Raw genomic sequence first — 21,665 nt, forward strand, 5'->3', positions numbered from 1 at the left:
ATCACCATGGTATACGTAATCTTTACAATTTGTATTTGCTCTTATCGCGCTCCTAGTGTTAATTCTGTCATATAATCTCAGTTGAATAGGCTCTCGGGCACAACCAGTCGATGATTATGGTGTTAATAATGAGCCAAGCATGGCGAGCCGATCAATCCTGAAGGAGAACAAAAAGGGCAGCTTTTCCATTCCACGGGTCCATATGAGGCCCATAAAGATCTGTTCTGCTGTAAAGGCTCGCTCCATTTAAAGGTCACCTGCTGTCCTGTCGTCACACACACACACACACACACACACACACACCGTCTTTGCCTCTACCTCACACACATTGTCGCGCTGGCTGACTCTGTGACATCTCCATTAGTCCTAATCCTAAAGACAAAGAGCCGTTCCAATCCATTACAGTACATACCCTCAGGATTCCCGTTAAAACTCAGTTCAAACCATGCCCTTGTAGTCCAGAGACCTGTTCCAAGCCATTATCAACCATGCTCTTGCAGAAGAGAGTTTCTATTCCAGTCCATTAGAAAACATGATTGTGTATACTAGGAGATGGAGTTTTATTTCCTGGAAATCCACGATTCAATGGACCAATTCCAAACCTATAAATTTGTTCCCCTACATATTTTTAATAGCAAAATGTCCATGTAGCCTATGTACATCAAACTCTTCAAAGAGTTCTGTATTTTCATGACAAAATTTGCTACTGGTTCATTATCTCCCTCAAGTGACCAATAGCAAATCCACAAAGATACACAGAGGAGTCTGCTCTGCCCCCCTCCCTTTCCCACAGGTGTAATTGACCTCTATGTGAACTCCAGACCTCATCTGTAAGCAAGCATATATCTTTGATAAAGTTATCCAGGGGAAATACTGCAATGCCAGCCTTCCATGGCCGGATAAATCTCAAACTCAGCACTTCTGCAGTCTCCTCACAGCTTGGACTCTTCTGTGTTTGTATAGGAGAGCCGAGCTGTGTGTGTGTGTGTGTGTGTGTGTGTGTGTATGTGTGTGCACATGTGTGTGTGCCTCCTTGCCTGCATGTGTATATGTGTGTGTGTGTGTGTGTGTGTGCGCATGTGTGTTTTGTAATGAGTGTCCCTGGAAGACAGTGTTTCTTGTTGGGCTAGGAGCTGGTCCTTCATGCCACGCTCCCCCATGCGGTCTCAAAGTGGACAGACATTCTGCGTGCTGTTTACTGCACAGTGTAACGCTAAGGGGAATAACTGTAACCTCAGTCGTCCTGCAGCTTGTAGAGACCAGTCAGGTGGAAGATACACCACGAGAGAACTGGAGTGAAAAAGAGAAACAAAAATGTTTAAAAAACAAGCAGACATGCTACACAGTTAGAACACACTACAATAACAATACATGACACAATCTCTATTGAATGGTTTGTTAATTCTTCAATGCCTCAAGGTGCTCATCATCGTGGATGATTATCAGTCTGTCAGAGCCAATCTGTGGTCTCAGTTGAAAATTAAAATAGAAGGATTAGTTGTCAACATGACCCAAAATAACATCATTCTTTTCATATGATGTATTATTCATTTAACACACTCAAACTATTTTTTTTTTGCCCTAAGAAAACAAACATCTTCAGGGCCATTCAAGTTGATAACTGCACTCAAACTCAAATGTTGTATCTATGAATGTAGAACTGCTGCGAGAATCAAATGCAAAATGAAATGGAGGAAGGATGCATTAAGACTGAAGTTGTTGTGTGATTGTAACGCACATCTGTATTTTTTTCCCACTTTACCAGTAATCTTCTCAATGATGTCCCTGGTCCAGTCTAAATCTGTGTACACTGTAAACCTGTCATTACTCAAACCTTTTGAAGAAAGCGGTTGTACTTAATATATCTGAGTACAGTTACTTAACCTTTTACCGCAGTGGGCTAAATCAGGGTCACACAGAGGGTTTCTTGGTAGTCTTAAACAAATCTGCTTTGAAACAAAAGTACACACCTCACACAGATGGTTATGGGCTTAAAAAAAGAAGACACCTGTACAATGTTCCCTCAAAAAAAATTAGGCACTGAGCAAATGTCAGGTCTGCTGAGTGCAAACTTGAACGTTGTGAAAATTCTGTCTTAGATTTACTGTGAACCCTGAGGCTATACCCGCTTTACGTTACAGTTATAACAGTGGCCAAGTAGGCTACTGTGGCTATTTGATCATAATCTAGGCCTATCAGAGTGGCCTACCATCAAAAACAATGGAGAAAATGCCTCCCATAACATTTTTACATGGAAATAGCTGTTCTATCATTCAGCCTACAGTAGCCCGTAGGCCTACATTCCGTGACACGTTTGGAAAAAATATTCAGCGCTTGACATTAACCTGTTTATCCACTTGTCCTTCAGACAAGGAGATTACTGAAAATGTGTTATTTGATGCAAGAAACTACTTTACAAAATAAATGATTATTCCCATACCATTATTACAGAGAATCAGACAAATTATGCTGCCCTCTGCCTATCTGCTACTTATCTGCTAGCTTATTCAAGCCTGTCTCAAAATACAACACTGCCCATTTAAGACATAACAAATTCTCTTTACCTGACTTGCTTTTCAAACATAGCTAGAAATGCACACGTTGTGTGCTCTTGTAGGAAGCAACCACTCCCCCATTGGTGACTAGAAATTAGTTATAACTGGGCTAGTGACACACTTACTAGCAAAGAATATGAACAAATGTGCACACATGGCTACATGAAGCTCTCGCTTTGATCTCAAAACAAGCGCATCTACTCACGACCACTCATGCTGTAAACACAGTTCAGTTCAAAGTGAACGGCACAGATCCATATTAGGCAATGTACTATTTTCATATAAGGATACTGCATCTGTGACTGGTTATGCCGCACTGGTCTGTAGAGTATGGGCTAGAGTGTGAGTCCTGCCTGTCAATGCAATAGAATACTACTCTGGTGTGTTCTGCCTACAACAAAATCTCTTGCATAGTTAGTTTTGCATAATAAGTCTTGCATAGTTCATTTTGTTTCGGTATGTGGCATTGAAAGCGGATAATATTGGCAATTCCCACAGTAGAGGGAAACATTGATAATGTTAACTAAAGGGAAAAACTAGAACTTTGAGTGAAGTTCAATCTCGTGCTTCTCTGCTGCAGGCTGATATTGCTTCTGCGCAGCAGTCCCTGGGAGCTGGCGCACCTGTGCAGCTTAGAGAGAACATTGTACCTGTACCATGTCAGATATAGAGTTGAAATCTATTCAATTTGAGTTTGCATCCCAATATAACATTGTACATCAAGACTGAAAAATAACAAAACTGTTTCACATAGAAACACCGGATTTTCGGCGGATAAAAATAAATAATTGTTTATTAATTATGAAAGTATGAAAAATATGAATAACGTTCCACTCATGGAGTCACTACTGTAGGTCAATTGACTGCAGGAAATGGATACAGTGATTTTGTAGTCATTACTCAAACTGATAGAGTCACTGTGACCCTGTAGTGTAGGGGTTCTAGATTTTAGTTCCATCAGATTGAACATTTTGAGTACGAAACCACTGAGCCATGCCTCCAATATAATTTCCCGGGGTGCCTTTGAGTAAAATGTGGAGTTACCACCCATGACAGTATTTGTTAGTGACAGAGACATGGTTGTTGAATTTGATCATTTTCAATAGGGATGCACGATATATCGGTGAACATATTGGAATCGGCCGATATTAGCTTAAAATGCCAACATAGGTATCGTGAAAAAACTATATCAAAGCTGACGTGCATACCTATATAACGAAGGTACATGACGCCACGTAAAATGTTACGCTATACGTGCAACACAGCATTCATAAACTAGCCTACAATGTCTGCTGTGTGGATCGAAAAGTCAGCAAGTCAAGCAGTCATATGAAAGAGTAACAAAATTTCAGCGTAATTTCGGCTAAATCTATCATTGCCAATCAAATGTTCTCCGTCGACGCTGGGCCAATTGTGCGCCGCCCTATGGGACTCCCAATCATGGCCGGATGTGATATAGCCTGGATTCGAACTAGAGACTGTAGTGACGCCTCTTGCACTGAGATGGAGTGCCTTAGACCGCTGCGTCCATGTGTGTGTGTTAACTATTTAACTGTACTAGAATGCTTAAAAGGCCGCTAAAAATGTAAATATCGGTTATCGGTAACAGGGTTTTTTTTTGGGGCAAGGAAAATATCGGATATCGTTATCGGCAAAAAATGTAATATCGGTGCATCACTAATTTTCAGTCCAGTGGCCTTCACAAATTGAGTTCCTAGTTCAATGTTATCATTATAATTAAACTCTTTATGACAATACATTACATATCTCACGAGGACTTATTTTGAGGCCTAGCTTTACCCAAATCAAATCAGAGTTTATTAGTCACATGTCCTGGTTGCATATGTAATTGCGGGGCAGTGCAATTCTTATACAGCGAGCTCCAACAATGCAGGTTAAAGAGAAGTGAGTGAAACAATAATAATAATAATAATAATAATAGTAATATTACTAAGCAAAATAATAGAATATAAAAAAGATCGCAAGATGGCATATATAGTACTTCAGAAAGTATTCAAACACCTTGACTTTTCCCACATTTTGTTGCGTTACAGCCTTATTCCAAAATTGATTAAATAAACTTTTTCCCTCAGCAATCTACACACAATACCTCATAACGAGAAAGCGAAAACAGGTTTTTAGAAATGCATGCAAATGTATTAAAAATAAAAAAAACAGAAATACCTTATTTACATAAGTATTAAGCCCCTTTGCTATGAAACTTGAAATTGAGCTCAGGTACATCAGGTTTCCATTGATCGTCCTTGAGATATTTCTACAACTTGATTGGAGTCCACCTGTATTAAATGCAATTGATTGGACATGATTTGGAAAGGCACACACCTGTCTATATAAGGTCCCACAGTTGACAGTGCATGTCAGAGCAAAAACCAAAGTCGAAGGAATTGTCTGTAGAGCCCTGAGACAGGATTGTGTCGGGATCTGGGGAAGGGTACCAAGAAATGTCTGCAGCATTGAAGGTTCCCAAGAACACAGTGGCCTCCATCATTCTTAAATGGATGAAGTTTGGAACCACCAAGACTCTTCGTAGAGCTGGCTGCTTGGCCAAACTGAGCAATCGGGGGAGAAGGGCCTTGGTCAGGGAGGTGACCAAGAACCTGATAGTCACTCTTACAGAGCTCTTGAGTTCTTCCATAGAGATATAAGAACCTTCCAGAAGGACAACCATCTCTGAGCACTACACCATTCATGTGTGGGGTTGCTTCTCAGCCAAGGGAGTGGGCTCACTCACAATTTTTCCTAAGAACACAGCCATGAATAAAGAATAGTACCAACACATCCTCTGAGAGCAACTTCTCCCAACCATCCAGGAACAGTTTGGTGATGAAAAAAAAAAAGTGATAACTAAGTGGCTCGGGGAACAAAACATCGATATTTTGAGTCCATGGCCAGGAAACTCCCCAGACCTTAATTCCATTGAGAACTTGTGGTCAATCCTCAAGAGGCGGGTGGACAAACAAAACCCCACAAATTCTGACAATCTCCAAGCATTGATTATGCAAGAATGGGATGCCATCAGTCAGGATGTGGCCCAGAAGTTAATTGACAGCATGCCAGGGTGGATTGCAGAGGTCTTGAAAAAAAAGGGTCAACCCTGCAAATATTGATTTGCATCAACTTCATATAATTGTCAATAAAAGCCTTTGACACGTATGAAATACTTGTAATTATACTTCAGTATTCCAGAGTAACATCTGACAAAAATATCTAAAGACACTGAAGCAGAAAACTGTGGAAATTAATATTTGTGTCATTCTCAAAACCTTTGGCCACGACTGTACTATGAAATAACACATGTATCATGTATCATCACATAATCATGTAGTTACCAAAAAAAGTGTTAAACAAATCAAAATATATTTTATATTTGAGATTCTTCAAATAGCCACTTTGCCTTGATGACACACTCTTGGCATTCTCTCAACCAGCTTCATGAGGTAGTCACCTGGAATGCATTTCAATTAACAGGTGTGCCTTGTTAAAAGTTCATTTGTGGAATTTCTTTCCTTCTTAATGTGTTTGAGCCATTCAGTTGTGTTGTGACAAGGTAGGGTTGGTATACTGAAGATATCCCTATTTGGTAAAAGACCAAGTCCATATTATGACAAGAACAGCTCAAATAAGCAAAAAGAAACAACAGTCCATCACTACTTTAAGACAATGCAGAAAATGTCAAGAAAGTTGAAAGTTTATTCAAGTGCAGTCACAAAAACCATCAAGCGCTATGATGAAACTGGCCCTCATGAGGACCGCCACAGGAAAGGAAGACCCAGAGTTACCTCTGCTGCAGAGGATTAGTTCATTAGAGTTACCAGTCTCAGAAATTGTAGCCCAAATAAATGCTTCACAGTGTTCAAGTAACAGACACATCTCAATATCAACTGTTCAGAGGAGACTGCGTGAAATGGGGCCTTCATGGTCAAATTGCTGCAAAAAAACACTATTAAAGGACACCAATAATAAGAAGAGACTTGCTTGGGCCAAGAAACACGAGCAATGTCCTTTGGTCTGATGAGTCCAAATTTGAGATTTTTGGTTCCAACCGCCATGTATTTGTGAGACGCAGAGTAGGTGAATAGATCTCCAAATGTGTAATTCCCACAATGGAGGAGGAGGTGTGATGGTGCTTTGCTGGTGACACTGTCTGTGATTTATTTAGAATTCAAGGCACACTTAACCATCTGGATTGTGCTTAGTGGGACTATCATTTGTTTTTATCAGGACAATGACTCAATACACCTCCAGGCTGTGTAAGGGCTATTTGACCAAGAAGGAGAGTGATGGAGTGCTGCATCAGATGACCTGACCTCAAACCAACTGAGATGGTTTGGGATGAGTTGGACCGCAGAGTGAAGGAAAAGCAGTGCTCAGCATATGTGGGAACTCCTTGGAAAAGCACTCCAGGTGCAGCTGGTTGAGAGAATGCCAAGAGTGTGTAAAGCTGTCATCAAGGCAAAGGGTGGCTACTTTGAATAATCTCAAATATATAATATATTTTGATTTGATTAACACTTTTTTGGTTACTACTTGATTCCATATGTGCTTTTTCATAGTTTTGATGTCTTAACTATTATTCTACAATGTAGAAAATAGTCAAAATAAATAAAAGCCCTTGAATGAGTAGGTGTGCCCAAACTTTTGACTGGTACTGTATATACAACTAGATTTAAATTCTATACAGTTGCTGCAGTTAAAAGTGATGAAGTGTGTAAACAAGGATACTTGTCCATAGAGGGAAACTGGTATGCAACCAATAGTGTGTTTGGCTGAGCATACGACCCTCTGTAGAGCTTTGCGGTCACCAGTGGTGGAGTTGCTGTACCAGGCTGTGATGAAACCCGGCAGTATGGTTTTCGATGGTGCGCTTGTAAAACACTGAGAACACTGTACCTTGGGGATAGGCCCAATTTCTTCAGTCTCCTGAGGTTGAAGAGTCACTGTCGTGCCTTCTTCACCACAGTGTCTGTGTGGCTTGACCATTTCAGCTCCTCTGAGATATGTATGCCAAGGAACTTGACATTTTTGACCATGTCCACGGTGGCCCCATTGATGAGGATGGGGGCGTGCCCAGCGTGGTTCCTCCTGAAGTCCACAATCAGGTCCTTTGCTTTGCTGAAATTCAAGAGTGCATACCTCCTCTCTGTAGTCCATCTCATCGTTGTTGGTAATCAGGCCTACTACATTCATGTCATCAGCGAACTTGATGATGGAGTTGGAACTGTGTGAAGACACACAGTCGTGGGTATACAGGGAGTGCAGGAGGGGACTAAGGACGCAGCCTAGTGGGGAAATGTTGAGGATCAGTGTGGAGGAGGTGATGTTGCCTACCTTCACCACCTGGGGATGGCTCGTCAGGAAGTTAAGGCCTAGTTGCATAGGGAGGAGTATGGTATTCCTTTTGTCCAGGTGGGTCAAGGCAGTGTGCAGTGCAATGGTGATTGTGTCGCCCATGGATCTGTTGGGCGGTAGACAAATTGGAGGGAGTCGGGAGTAGGCAACATCGGGCATGAGAAGGTCATGTGGTCTTTGACTAGTATCTCAAAGAACTTCATGATGACAGAAGGGAGTGCTACAGGTCAGTAGTCATTCAGTTCAGTTAGCTTACCTTTTTTGTAAATGGGGATGATAGTGGACATCTTGAAGCAGGTCGGGATAACGGCCTGAGCAAGAGAGAAATTGAAAACCTCAGAAAACACATCAGCTAGCTGGTCTGCACATGCTTGAGGGTGCGGCTAGGGATCTGTGATTGTTAGAGGCCCCTGCCACATACGCCTCGTGTATGACTCACTAAATTGCTCCTCCACTTTGTCCCTATACTTTTGTCTCGCCACCTTGATCGATCTGCATAGATCGTGTTTGTACTGTTTAACCATACGCTTGTCCTCGGTCACTTTTCTGTGTTTATAAGCAGCATCTCTCTCCTTCAATTTTCCGAAAGGGCTGCCGTCAATCCACTTCTTTTGATTCGGGTAAGTTTTGAAAGTCATCATCGGTATCACATCATCTATGTATTTTTTTTATGAATCCAGTGACTGGATGTTATCGCCAGAAGTGATCTGGAACATATTCCAGTCCACGTGATCAAAACAGTCTTGGTTGCGCAGATCTGACCACCGGAATGTCCCTCTTGAGTCTTTGTTTGTAGGCGGGGAGAAGCAAAATAGAGTCGTGGTCTGATATGCCGAAAGGAGGACAGGACAGGGCCTTAAATTACTTTTGTTAAAGTCCCCCACAACAATGAACGCTGGCTCCAGGTACGCGATCCCCATTTTGTTCATTGTCCAATGAAGATCCTAGAGAGCATTTTTTGTGTCGGCTTGGGGAGGGATGTACACAGCTGTGGCAATAATCCCTGAGAACTCTCACGGAAGGTAAAAAGAGCAACATTTAATGACCAAGTATTCCAAGTCGGGAGTTCCTGTACGTTTCCCCCATTGCATTACTTATTATTGGTCCTAAAGGAGACCCCACTGCCTTTGTTCTTGTCAGAGAGATCCCTCTTCCTGCCGCTCGATGAACTGTAAAACTCGCTGGTTACATATAATCCATTTGGATGTCGGGGGAAAGCCAAGTCTCAGAAAACAGAGCATGTTGAAGAATCTGATGTCCCTCCAGAAGGAGATCCTCGCTCTGAGTTTGTCACGTTTATTCACTAATGATTGAACATTTGCGAGTAGTATGCTCGCTAATGGAGGACGGGTCGATCTGTGTCTCAATCTCGCTAAGATCCCCGCACGTCCGCCTCTCTGCCAGCGTCTTCGTTTCTCTCCGGTAGGACTCCCAGGCTGCCTGGCGCCTCACCGAACAGGCTAGAACATCTCCGGGAATTTGGGAAGGTCGGCCTAAAACTCACTTCAGGCCTGCAAGTAGGGTTGCAAAATTCCAGTAACTTTCCCAAATTTCCCAGATTTTCCAAAAATCCTGGTTGAAGGATATCCAGGAATATTCGAACAGGGATTTCCCGAAAACCTGGGAAATGTATCAGAATTTTGCAACCCTACCGAAAAGTCACATTATGCTTGCTTACAAAGTAAATTGTAATTCATATTGGAATCGAGCCAGAGTTAGGATATCCAGCAGTTGACATTTGTATTCACCCGCAACCTTGCATTCATAATGACTTGGGGGTTAGGAACCGTGTGAGGAGACGACCTAAGCCATTTAAACGGGAACAACCATTTCAGCAGAAAAATGTATGTTATTATTGTGTGGCATAAGATCAATCAATCAATTTCTCAACGGACATGCAAAAACACAGATATTAAAAACTATTCTAAAACAAATCTACCTGCAGTAGAGCATAAAGGGAAAGAAAATTAGAGTTGATGTGACTTCTCATTTAATTTTGAGTCAGTATCACATGAACATTTGAAGTAATAATGACTTTTCATTGACTTTGAGTTCAAAATGCCTTGGGGTTTACAGTGTATGAGGGAGAGCGAGAAAAAGTGAAAAAGAGAGAGAGAGATGTTTAGGTGAGTGGATTCAGCCCTGCTGTGGTCATTGCTGGCCAACAAAGACTCAGAAGCACGCACACACACAAACACACACACACACCTCTCCATGGGGCTATACAGAAGCACAGCCTGGGCAAAGTGAGATGGATTATAGGCTGCATGTTGGCAGGACAAACACTGCTAATTCTGTGATTAGAAATCTAGGTTCAGGAGGCTGGAAAAGCTGAGCAGTGAATCAGAGTCACAGCACACAGAGCTTTAATAGACCTGCCAAGCCCCCCCTCTCTTTCTCTCTCTCCCTCCCTCCCTCTCTCTTTCTCCCTCTCTCTCTTTCTCTCTCTCTCTCTCTCTCAAAGCACACTGTGTGCTGTATCTTCCAAATTATTATCCTATTATATACAGAATAGGATCCCTGTGCAGTTCCCATTTTCTGCTGTATATTCAGCCTTGTGTACGCAGTATCCCGCTGAAGACACACTGCTTTCAGCATTATGGTCACAGTGTTCTTACATGCTGTATATTAAGTGTTATGGTTCTACGTGGAGCTCTTTCAGGTGAATATTCATCATAATAGCTGTGTGGAGTAGTGTGATGAGAACACAGCGTATATTCACACACTGTGATCACACTGTGAGTCCACCTCAGTGTGTCAGTGTGTGATTAACGAGAGAGCAGACAGACAGTCAGGGTGCATTTTAATCACCCACAAGGACTCTCTACTATACAGACAAGTTTGTGTGTGCGTGTGTGTGAGAACGAGAGAGAGTTGTTTCGAAATTATCATTCCAGTGAGGTGTCTTAAATTCCTTATTTTTTGCCTCTGGAGGAGAGCAAAGAGTAGAAACCTCCTTCATGTCCTCCCTCCCTCCCTCCCGCACACACACACACACACACACACACGTACACACTACACAGAGTCGAAGCCTCAGAACCAAACGCAGGGACATAAAAGACAGAGAGTGGGTCTTATGGGGTTAGTCCTGGCAAAGCTCAGTCCAGTGGATCAGGAAGGATTGGCCTTTCTAGTTCCATACTACAATCCCCACGGAACTCCATTCAGTCAGGGGTTGTGCAATGCTGCTTAACTATGGTCCTCACAACTTTGTGAGGGCTATAGGTGAGGGCCACAGTGAAACAGCATTGCACACCCCTGACTGAAACGTCCCCATGTTTCCTTGGCGTAACCTTGAAGATCAAGGGCTCTATTCAATCTGCATCACTGAAGCATTATAGATTGCACAATGGAAATGTAAAGGTCATTTCCAACTGAGCCGACATATGCAGCGTTTACCGTCAATGCAGTCTCCGCTAACGTGGGAACATGGCCTTGAAATTTCAATTACGCTGTAACGCTGAACTTATGCAATACGGATTGAATAGACCCCCAAATCAGAAAATCCTGTGGCTTCTGTTGATTCATGGAAACTATCGTACACCTATGTATCTCGAGTGATCGCCTAATACAGTATCTGCCATCACTGGTTACATACTAGCCTCTGAAGTTTATTCTTAAATCATTTCAAAGCTCCATGCTGTTCTTTTGTTCAGCATCCATAGGGACATTTGGACCTTTTCAGGTTCAACATTTGACTAAATCTGCTGACTATGGTAGTGTGTAAGATTGTGGGACTGAATGATTTATTTGAATGGAGGAGATGGATAAGCTGCCATTTTATGAAGAGATGGTGTGACCTTTCCTTTCTGTTCCAAAAGCAATGTGGCACAGACAGGTGGGAGAGTGGGATGAAGAAAGAGAGCAGGAGAGAAAGAGAGATTACAGAGGCAGACACAGATACTATGTAGAGTTTGGAAGAGGCCCTACTGTCATTTCATCCTGCCCCTCCCTCCCTCCCTCCCTCCATCCATCCCTCCCTCCCTCCATCCATCCCTAACTCCCTCATTCCCTCCCTCCCTCCCTCCATCCCTAACTCCCTCATTCCCTCCCTCATTCCCTCCCTCCCTCCCTCCCTCCATCCATCCCTAACTCCCTCATTCCCTCCCTCTCTCCCTCCATCCCTAACTCCCTCATTCCCTCCCTCCCTCCCTCCATCCCTAACTCCCTCATTCCCTCCCTCCCTCCCTCCATCCATCCCTAACTCCCTCATTCCCTCCCTCTCTCCCTCCATCCCTAACTCCCTCATTCCCTCCCGCGTTCCCTTCCTTCCACCCTCCACTCCACTGGTTATTTTCTACGTGTGTTTCTACTTGCCATGCATCATGTTGGCCCAAAATGACGATTGATTGCGGAGTCGCTGCCACTGTAATCCGCTTAGGATGGATTTTGCATCTAAATCACTTTGTTATGTATGTGCCTAACTCTTGCCAATTCCATTTGGAGACACAGCGATAGGTGATTCATCATTCATTACCCTTCACTGTGCTCATTATGGCTGTAATATAATAGCAGAAGCCCCTCTACTGTTCAGGTGAAGTGCACACAAGGTGTGCATACAATATGGGCCACATATTGGCCATTGCACCTTGGGTTAGAGCTTTGGATGGCAGCAGGTGATATAGAGTTACACTGTTAGATGATTGGAGGTTACACAACATCATATCAACATTTATTGTTTGTGATGTGTGAATACATTTCTGTTGGACTCACATTTCTGTTGTTCATTTCTCTCCATAGATTTAAAAGGGGGAAACAGAAGAAAATTAATGACGAGTCTCTCTGGAAATGTTTGTACGCTCTCTCTCTCTCCCTTTCTCTTCCTCTCCTTCTCTCTCTATTTGGAGCTGGAGGCTCAGGACTCTTTATACCCAGCCACTCTAACAGCATGTTGTGTTATCCTATCAGTCTTCTCTACCAGTGTCTCCATCTCTCCTTGCCAGCCACACACTCCTGCTGCCACCAGGCTCACAAACACTAAACACAGTTACAACAAACACTACAAGACACAGGGGAGGTATAAAACAATATTTCTGTTCATAATATTCTCTTTACCACCATCAAGATAGAAATGAGTCAATCAATGATTATCATTTTTTTTTTCTCCAGAACATCTGGGTACACTGTAAAACCATGAAACATGTGACATCTTTATAACCTAAACGTCGGTGTTTAAAATGTAAATATCAGGCATTTAGATTTGAAAATAAGTGTTATCACATTAATTTAAAATGAAAGTCAACCTTTTCCAAGCAGTTTCCAAGCAGGAAAACACTAATGCTTGAACACTAATGTTTGAACACTCACGTTTACTTTCCCATCGTCCTGTTTAGAGTGTATTTGGTCATTAGAAAAGGATGTGACTTCCATGCCTTTTATTTCAGTGTTAGGAACGTCTGTCGCCTACATTTCAACACGACTGAATAGGACATTTGATTCAATAAATATTGTGTGGTGTTGTTGTTACTCTACTGTGTAGTTATTTCCAATAATGCAGAACCCAATGGAGTGCTCGAGGGGGTGCGTTAATCAAAATCAAATCAAAGTTTATTTGTCACATGCGCCGAATACAACAAGTGGGGACCTTACCGTGAAATGCTTACTTACATGCCCTTAACCAACATTGAAGTTCAAGAAGAGTTAAGAAAATATTTACCAAATAAACTATATGTAGGTAGGGGTGAAGTGACTATGCATAGATAATAAACAGTGAGTAGCAGCAGAGTACAAAACAAATGGAGGGGGGGGTCAATGTAAATAGTCTGGTGGCCATTTGATTAAGTGTTCAGCAGTCTTACGACTTGGGGGTAGAAGCTGTTAAGGAGCCATTAGGTCCTAGACTTGGCGCTCCGGTACCGCTTGCCATGCGGTAGCAGAGAAAACAGTCTATGACTTGGGTGACTGGAGTCTCTGACAATTTTATGGGCTTTCCTCTGACACCGCCTATTATATAGGTCCTGGAATGCAGGAAGCTTGCTCCCTGTAATGTACTGGGCCATACGCACTACCCTCTGTAGCGCTTTACGGTCAAATGCTGAGTAGTTGCCATACCAGGCGGTGATGCAACCGGTCAGGATGCTCTCGATGGTGCAGCTGTAGAACTTTGTGAGGATCTGGGGACCCATTCCAAATCTTTTCAGTCTCCCGAGGGGGAAAAGGTTTTGTTGTGTCCTCTTCACAACTGTCTTGGTGTGTTTGGATCATGATAGTTCGTTGGTGATGTGGACCTCAAGGAACTTGAAACTCTCGACCTGCTCCACTACAGCATGGCAACGTTAATGGGGGCCTGTTCGGCCCGCCTTTTCCTGTAGTTCACGATCAGCTCCTTTGTCTTGCTTTGCCTTGTACATGCAGGAACCAATGGGATACTCGAGGGGAGGGGGTGTTCATGGAGGAACCAAAGGGATGCTCGAATGGAGGCATTCCTTCAGATGCAGGAATGCCCCAAATTGCGGGATGCAGTCACGCACTATTGGATTTTTTTTGGAATAGTTTGTTATAATATCTACAGTATACACATTGAATAATTCATTGATCTTATACTACACAAGATAAATAATTGACATTTTATAAACTAATTGAACCCGTTACTGAGATTGTTGTTCCAGTTTAGGTTTCAGGAGTTTTATCTGTTAAGTCCTTCACCATAGCAGTCATTCTGATTTCAGGTTGTGGGTGATAAAATAGTCAAATTCTTGGCTATTGTCTTTCTGGCTGTATTTTGATAGGAATTAATCATTTCACAAACAATCATAATGTGACATTGAGGTCTGATGAGACCCACAAGCCAAGACTTTCAGACCACAATGTTGTGGATAACTAGGCCATATCTAAAGGCCTTATGCCATGTGTAATATAAAGTCATAAATCATAACCTTTTAATTAAAATGTACTTAAGCAACCACTTGTGAAAGCCCTCAACAAATGACAAGTTATTGAATGCAATAACCATATGTCTCTCACTGACTAACACAATCAAGGGTGGGTACCACACACATTCACTGGAAATGCATGCTGGGAAATATGCAAATACAGCTTTAAACACCACAGTGTTAAAACAACACCCCATGCGTTTAGTTTTTTAAACCCAAATGCAAATAAACAGTTCTAAACACTGTGACATATTTTTATTGAAATTCGAAATGCCTTGACATGTTTAAAAAGTGTTATATTAGAGTGTTTAGTTACGTGTTCAGATCCTAAACACTTGTTTTTACAGTGTATGGAACTCACAGTCGTTATAAAACCTCCTGCCCATTGACCAAACCCTACAATAAGGGAAGATGCTGTAGTAGTCAAGAGGGAAAACTAAACCAACTCCAACCTGGTCAGCAAGCTGGGCAGCATCATACAAAATTCATCCAATACCGGTTCACATACCTTTGCACCGAACCTGTCAAGGATATACCGTACAATCTCAATTAAGCTCTCAAGAACTTCCAGAATGCAGTAAGTCTTATAACAAACAACACTAGAAACAGGGGAAAACTAAGCTGAGAATGCTACTGGTCAATTTATGGATTCAGTAAGGAAGACATGAAGCACAAGATCAGCCATCTCAAACATATGACAAATCTATATAAATATAAAATGAGGGCGTATGTTTTGATGAATTATAGATGAATGCTAATTCAATTTCTTTTCAGGTCTACTTGCAGCAAGAGTCCAGTAAACATCTCTCCAAGACAAAAGCTTTTATTTTCTCTGGCCGTGTTCTATTCTGAGGTTGCAGTGCTGCAGGCAGAAATGTAGGTGAAGCATGTTGTGTCATCCTCAGGACCTCCTGGAGTTCCTCTCGTTGAGCATATGTGGATTTGGACACTGCCCTGTGCTGACACATGGAAGGGTACACTGCATGCTGGGATGGCTCAGGGCTGCGAGTCAGTCTCTAAAGTTACGTAACCATGGCAGCCCAATGAAGGGTGAGGTAAGGGAACTGTCATCTCAGATGATGCGCTATGGTGGCATGAATGTTAGCTGTCGTTATGGTGCCAACGGGAAACTTCCACACAGCCATCACCCAAAGGGGAGGAATACTCTAACAACATGAACTGAATGAGAAGGAGAAGGGTAGTGTGGCTGTTAAAATAGGCATCAAATAGCCTGCAAGACATGACAAATGTCATAACCCCTAGTGCTAGACAATGACAATTGACCTTCCAATGCCATAACGCTAGTAGTGGGTTGCAACTCTCTCCTTTTTGCAAGATTTACAATGGCACATCACACTTATATCACTATTTTCACCATGGTGTTTAGGCCACAAGCAACTGACAGGCTTAACAGCACAATTTCCTTTAATGAGAATTTATGGAGAGGGAGAACAGGTTCAGCAAGTCGTCCATTTGGGAGAGCCGGTCCTCGATATATAATTGTACTGCACATTCACAACTCTACACAATGTTATTAAAGCATATCAGTCCAGGAGAATGAGAATTAATATTCATAATTGTCAATCGGGGATGTGTTTTCAAACATTACTCTGCCACATGATTTGTAGATTGAGTGATCATGTCGATGACCTTTGGGAAGTGATGAAAATACCATGCACTACCACTCATAAGGTAGGTTGAAAGAGCAGAGAGCAGTAGAACACAAGAAATGCAGTGTCATCTGCAAAAAAATCAAATGGAAAATGACCTGTCACTTTAAAAGTATGCAAGGAGTTTTTAGATTATTTGGTAAGCAATGTATCATGATAACCTTGTGACAAAACGGGTCATCATTAGTTGCAAATGTCCTGTAATTCCTGTAGGTTTACTAGAAATCTCAGATAGAAGATTCCCCAAAATCTGGAAGTAATAAGAAGAAAATCTGGGAATCTTCCAACCGGGATTTCTGGAAAACCTGTGAAATTTGGGAAAGTTAAGAGAAATTTGTTGGTCTTTATGTAACACCCAAAAAACAACCACATACTGCCTTGTCGGACCCACAGCACTTCAGGTAGTTCCATAAACACACATCAGTATGCCTGAGATTAATCTCTGTCTCCTTCTCTACTAATGGGTCTTCAGTGACAGAATCACCAAAGTAGAGCTAGTGACAGAGTTATTGAACGCTGAATAGCTTCAACATTTGTATTCTGATATGGGGTTTGTAAATAGAAAACAGCCTGAGGCTGTGTGCGTCTTCAGGAAACCGCAAAGCGAGTGGCTTTATGAAAATAAATATTTATATTCAAGTTGCTTATCGTAAAGCAATGTCGGATAGTATAAATATGTAACATCCGGCAGGGCTCTCTAGGACACTCGCCATGACTGCAGAGAGAGAAAGAGGGAGCTTGGCGTAATAGAGGCTTGGCGATGGTATCTATCTCCCTGACTGGATTCCATTAGCCAATGGTTCTGTCTGTTCTGTTTACATTCTGAATGCACAAGTTCAGGCTAACATAGAAACTGCAAGTGAGAGGCCTAAAATACTGAAAGACATTTTCAGTGCATTAGCCATCATCAGTCATCTAGCCAGCTATCACTCATGTAATAACCAACAGACCTGTGTGTTGCTGGAAGATTATATAAGGGGCATGGGAGGATCTCTCTCTCCCTCTTTCTCTCTCTCTCTCTCTCTCTCTCTCTCTCTCTCTCTCCCTCTCACACACACTCTCACTCTCTCTCTCTGTCTCTCTCTCGCTTTCTCTCTCTTTCACTCGCTCTCTTGCTTCCTCTCTCCACAACACCATCATTTCTCTCCTTTTTATCTTCTACTTTTTCTCTCTCTTTGACACACTCTCACTGCCCTTGCATGCAATTACATCTAACCAAATGGGCTAGTTTTAATAGTGGTCTCTTGGCTATACTCTGCATTATGTATAGAGAGCTGATGCTTTGTGCCACAGATTTACATTGCAAAAACAAAACAACTTTTCTGAAAGCAGGTCAATTGGATAATGAGACTGCAGTTAAAGGGTAAGTCCTTGTTAAAAGTAGTGGTCCCAAGAGAGGTCAGGGATTTCAGTTAGACGGTGTACTGCTGCAGCGCATCTGTAATTTATCTTTATGTCTCCTGAGGGAACACACTGAAGAAATTTTAAAAAGTGAGAACCAAAATGGCTGCCGTTTAGAGGCTCAACTACTCAAAATCCATAGATCTAGAGTCACAGAAAGGGTTTTAAATGCAAACCGTGGCACAGCAAAACAACCCTGAAACTAGCATTGCAGTGTGTCAACCAAGGTCATATTCAGTTGAAAGAAAACATTTTTGAAACAGAGTGAACAAAGAGGTAGCTACTGCCTGAATTTTTCCAAAAAGAAAACAGGTCTGTGCTTTCCTTTAGTGGTTTTAGCCACAGGAACTCTTAAAGGAACTTGACATACTTTAGTGAGCCACATTCTAACTGTGTTGACATACGCTACTACTTAAACTAATGGATTCAGCAGGTCCCCTTTCCTGAGAACAGCACGACATACATACTCTTCAACCTCGAGAACCATGAGAGCATCTAAACAAGCCTAAAAGATGTCTCAGGCATGATGGGTCCCCATGAGGGACATACAGTCCCTTATTCTAAAATAGCACCGTCTATATTAAAACTATTGCTGTGTTCAATGGCAATGAGTACAGATGCATAATGCACTTGAAACCAAATGTCCAAGTTTACCAAGCCATTTCCTGGCTATATGATGGCTAAAAGAGGTCAAAACAATTAACTCAACACTGAAAGAAAATCTGATGCTCACATGAAAAACCAGGGAAAATCAAAATGGAAACTCACCGAGCGGCTGTCCAGCGATGATACGTGCGTTTTCTCCGGCCACGGCGGCGCGAGCATTCCTCTCGCTGATGTACTGGACGAAGGCGAAGCCCTTGTGAACGGAGCAGCCTACGATCCTGCCATACTTGGCGAAGATGACCTCGATGTCGGTCTTCTTGACGATGGCGGTGTTGAGGTTGCCGATGAAGACTCTGGAGTTGAGGGAGCGCGGGTCATTCTTGTTGGTCACGTTGCTGGTCTGAATCTTACCGGTCATCCTCCTCCGGTTGCCCTCCTGGGACACAGACAGATACAAGGAGTAGAGGGCTTTAGAGTCACTAGTTAACCCCAAACCCTTTGCTGAGAGTTGATCTAATGTGAATGAAGAGAAGACAGCATGTTCAACTTTGGTTTATTTTATGCTAGTGCAATGATCAAGTGAGAGTAGCAATAATGAACACCGCAGACAACTGAACCATGTGAGATGACTGCAAAAAGTATATATCACATTATGAGCATACTAGTGTTCAGTCACAAATTTGTTTTGAATACATTTTGCACAAGTATTTGAAGTGATACGTCTATTTTTATAACAGTGTCTCTTTTTGTGTGATGTCAAAATGTCCCCTGAAATGGAGTATGACTTCTGAATGCCGCCCTCACAACCATTTTAAGTGAGCTTGTCATGGCCCTTACATAACATTGTAGCATTGTCAGTTATAAAGATATCATCGGGTTGCACAGAGTCCTTGTGTCAACAGGAATAGGCTTGAAATACACCGATTTGGGCTGTACAGCACTTCATTCAATGCTTCTCGATGTGACAGCCCTGCACCTAGAGCGCAAAACACCATGCTTGTCACTGCTATACCAAGTTCACTAATCTCCTTCAGGGCTGTCTTCAGCATCTCAATGGAATCTCTCAGACTAGCATTCATCGCACTGATTGAGACATTTTACTAGGGAAAAAGGGGATACCTAGTCAGTTGCAGAACTGGCTGCATTCAACTGAGATGTGTCTTCTGCATTTAAAGCCCAACCCCCTGATGCCTTAATCGACATCCACGTCATCGGCGCCCGGGGAGCAGTTGTTGTAAAGGTTTGCACGACCAATAATGTGACAACTGTTGTGATTTGGGGGACCACATAAGCATTTACCCCGTGTCAAACAAGCAAACTGATGCCACCGTTGTCTAAAAGAGTACCATGCTGTATAATTGAATTGACCTTGGAATACAATAACAGAATTAAGTGCAATATTCAGTAACAGAGAAAACAATCACTGATCGTCCTGGTCTCTTGCTTCAGTGTCCCTGAGACAGGAGAAAGGGAGTTAAGATCTATTCTGCTTTGAGACCAAATACCTGAATAATGGATCCAATTCTCAGTAAATAGGATTAGTTACCATGGTAACACAGATACTGACTGACGCACGCACACACGCACACATGCACTGTTGCATTGTTGTGAGGTCCCAGAAATGTAGGTATTCATTCATTTTCCACCAAGGTGACTTACCAGCTGAAATTTTCCCATTTCCCTCAAAGCTCAGACAAACACAATATGTGGTCTGTGGTCTGATAAAACATTTATATCTCCCAGAATTTGCACAACGCTACACATTTCACTCTCCTCTCAGTTTATGTAATTTCCTTAATTATAACTTATTTCAGTACACTAATTGACTAATACTTCACCCTTTGTAAGGTTTCATGATCTGTTTATAAATAGGTCAAATGGCATTATTTCTAACCTGAATCCCATGGCTAAACATGCATATTTCCCCCCATTTGACACGCGTGACTATTACTAACCTTCAATAAGACGCAATATTGCCCAAGTCAAATACTACCAATAGAACTGTTCCTGACCATTGAGTGAAGTTTCTCTCCAAAACTAGCTTGTTTTGTACCTGGCCGAGGGAGGAAGCTGTTCAGTCAGCCGCTAAATAGAGAGCAGCCATGTGATTTACAGGGGAGAGAGTCTCTGTCAGTCGTCCATTACACCTGAGACTGAGATCACTCTAGTATGGCTGTTCAGCAGCCCACGCGGGAACATAAACACCACTCCTTCATGGCTTTCTCTGACTTGTGATAGTACAGTATATGCGTAAGCCATTACACACTCCGTCTGCACTTCAAAATCATCTACTGTCCTGTGAGTGTTAAATCTAAAGTATCATAGAATGGAGACAATCAAAGGAAATATGGTTAATCCAGGAGGAAACCCTTTCTTCAATGTGCGTGTACTGTAATATATGTAATATAGACGGTAATTGTAGGTATTATCAACAGTAAAAATCTCTGAAACGTTTCACTTTAGTATACTGTAAATTATAGTGCATTGGATGAAAAATGCTGTATTTCAAATGGTATTGTAATTATCCCCCACAGAATACAGTACCGTACCATATCTTTGGAGCACCAAAAACCTTTCGACCATTAATTAGTGGGTGCATGGTATTGTTGTTTCTGGCTCATTAACCCGTTTTTCGGTGTCTTAGAAGAGGCTATCACGGATGGGGCCACAGTGTCTCCTGACCCCTCCTGTCTCAGCCTCCAGTATTTATGCTGCAGTAGTTTATGTGTTGGGGGGCTAGGGTCAGTTTGTTATATCTGGAGTACTTCTCCTGTTTTATCCGGTGTCCTGTGTGAATTTAAGTATGCTCTCTCTAATTCTCTCTCTCTTTCTCTCTCTCTCGGAGGACCTAAGCCCTAGGACCATGCCTCAGGACTACCTGGCATGATGACTCCTTGCTGTCCCCAGTCCACCTGGCCGTGCTGCTGCTCCAGTTTCAACTGTTCTGCCTGCGGCTATGGAATCCTGACCTGTTCACCGGACGTGCTACCTGTCCCAGACCTGCTGTTTTCAACTCTCTAGAGACAGCAGCAGTGGTAGAGATATTCTTAATGATCGGCTATGAAAAGCCAACTGACATTTACTCCTGAGGTGCTGACTTGCTGCACCCTCGAAAACTACTGTGATCATTATTATTTGACCATGCTGGTCATTTATGAACATTTTAACATCTTGGCCATGTTCTGTTATAT

The 21,665-nt window shown here is 42.3% G+C and overlaps 1 protein-coding gene across 4 annotated transcripts in view; it reads right to left on the minus strand.

The window, feature by feature from the left end:
- The window catches only part of LOC139367125 (RNA-binding Raly-like protein), a 153,026-nt gene that overhangs the window by 63,437 nt on the left and 67,924 nt on the right, over positions 1-21,665 (minus strand). For all 4 annotated transcript variants that reach the window (XM_071105185.1, XM_071105186.1, XM_071105184.1 and 1 more), the window contains exon 2: positions 18,637-18,910. In XM_071105185.1, coding sequence (XP_070961286.1) covers positions 18,637-18,892 — 256 coding nt within the window. In that variant the 5' untranslated portion in view covers positions 18,893-18,910. The remainder of the gene's footprint in view (positions 1-18,636; positions 18,911-21,665) is intronic.

Source organism: Oncorhynchus clarkii, chromosome 15 (genome assembly GCF_045791955.1).
Source record: "Oncorhynchus clarkii lewisi isolate Uvic-CL-2024 chromosome 15, UVic_Ocla_1.0, whole genome shotgun sequence".
Taxonomy (NCBI): domain Eukaryota; kingdom Metazoa; phylum Chordata; class Actinopteri; order Salmoniformes; family Salmonidae; genus Oncorhynchus; species Oncorhynchus clarkii.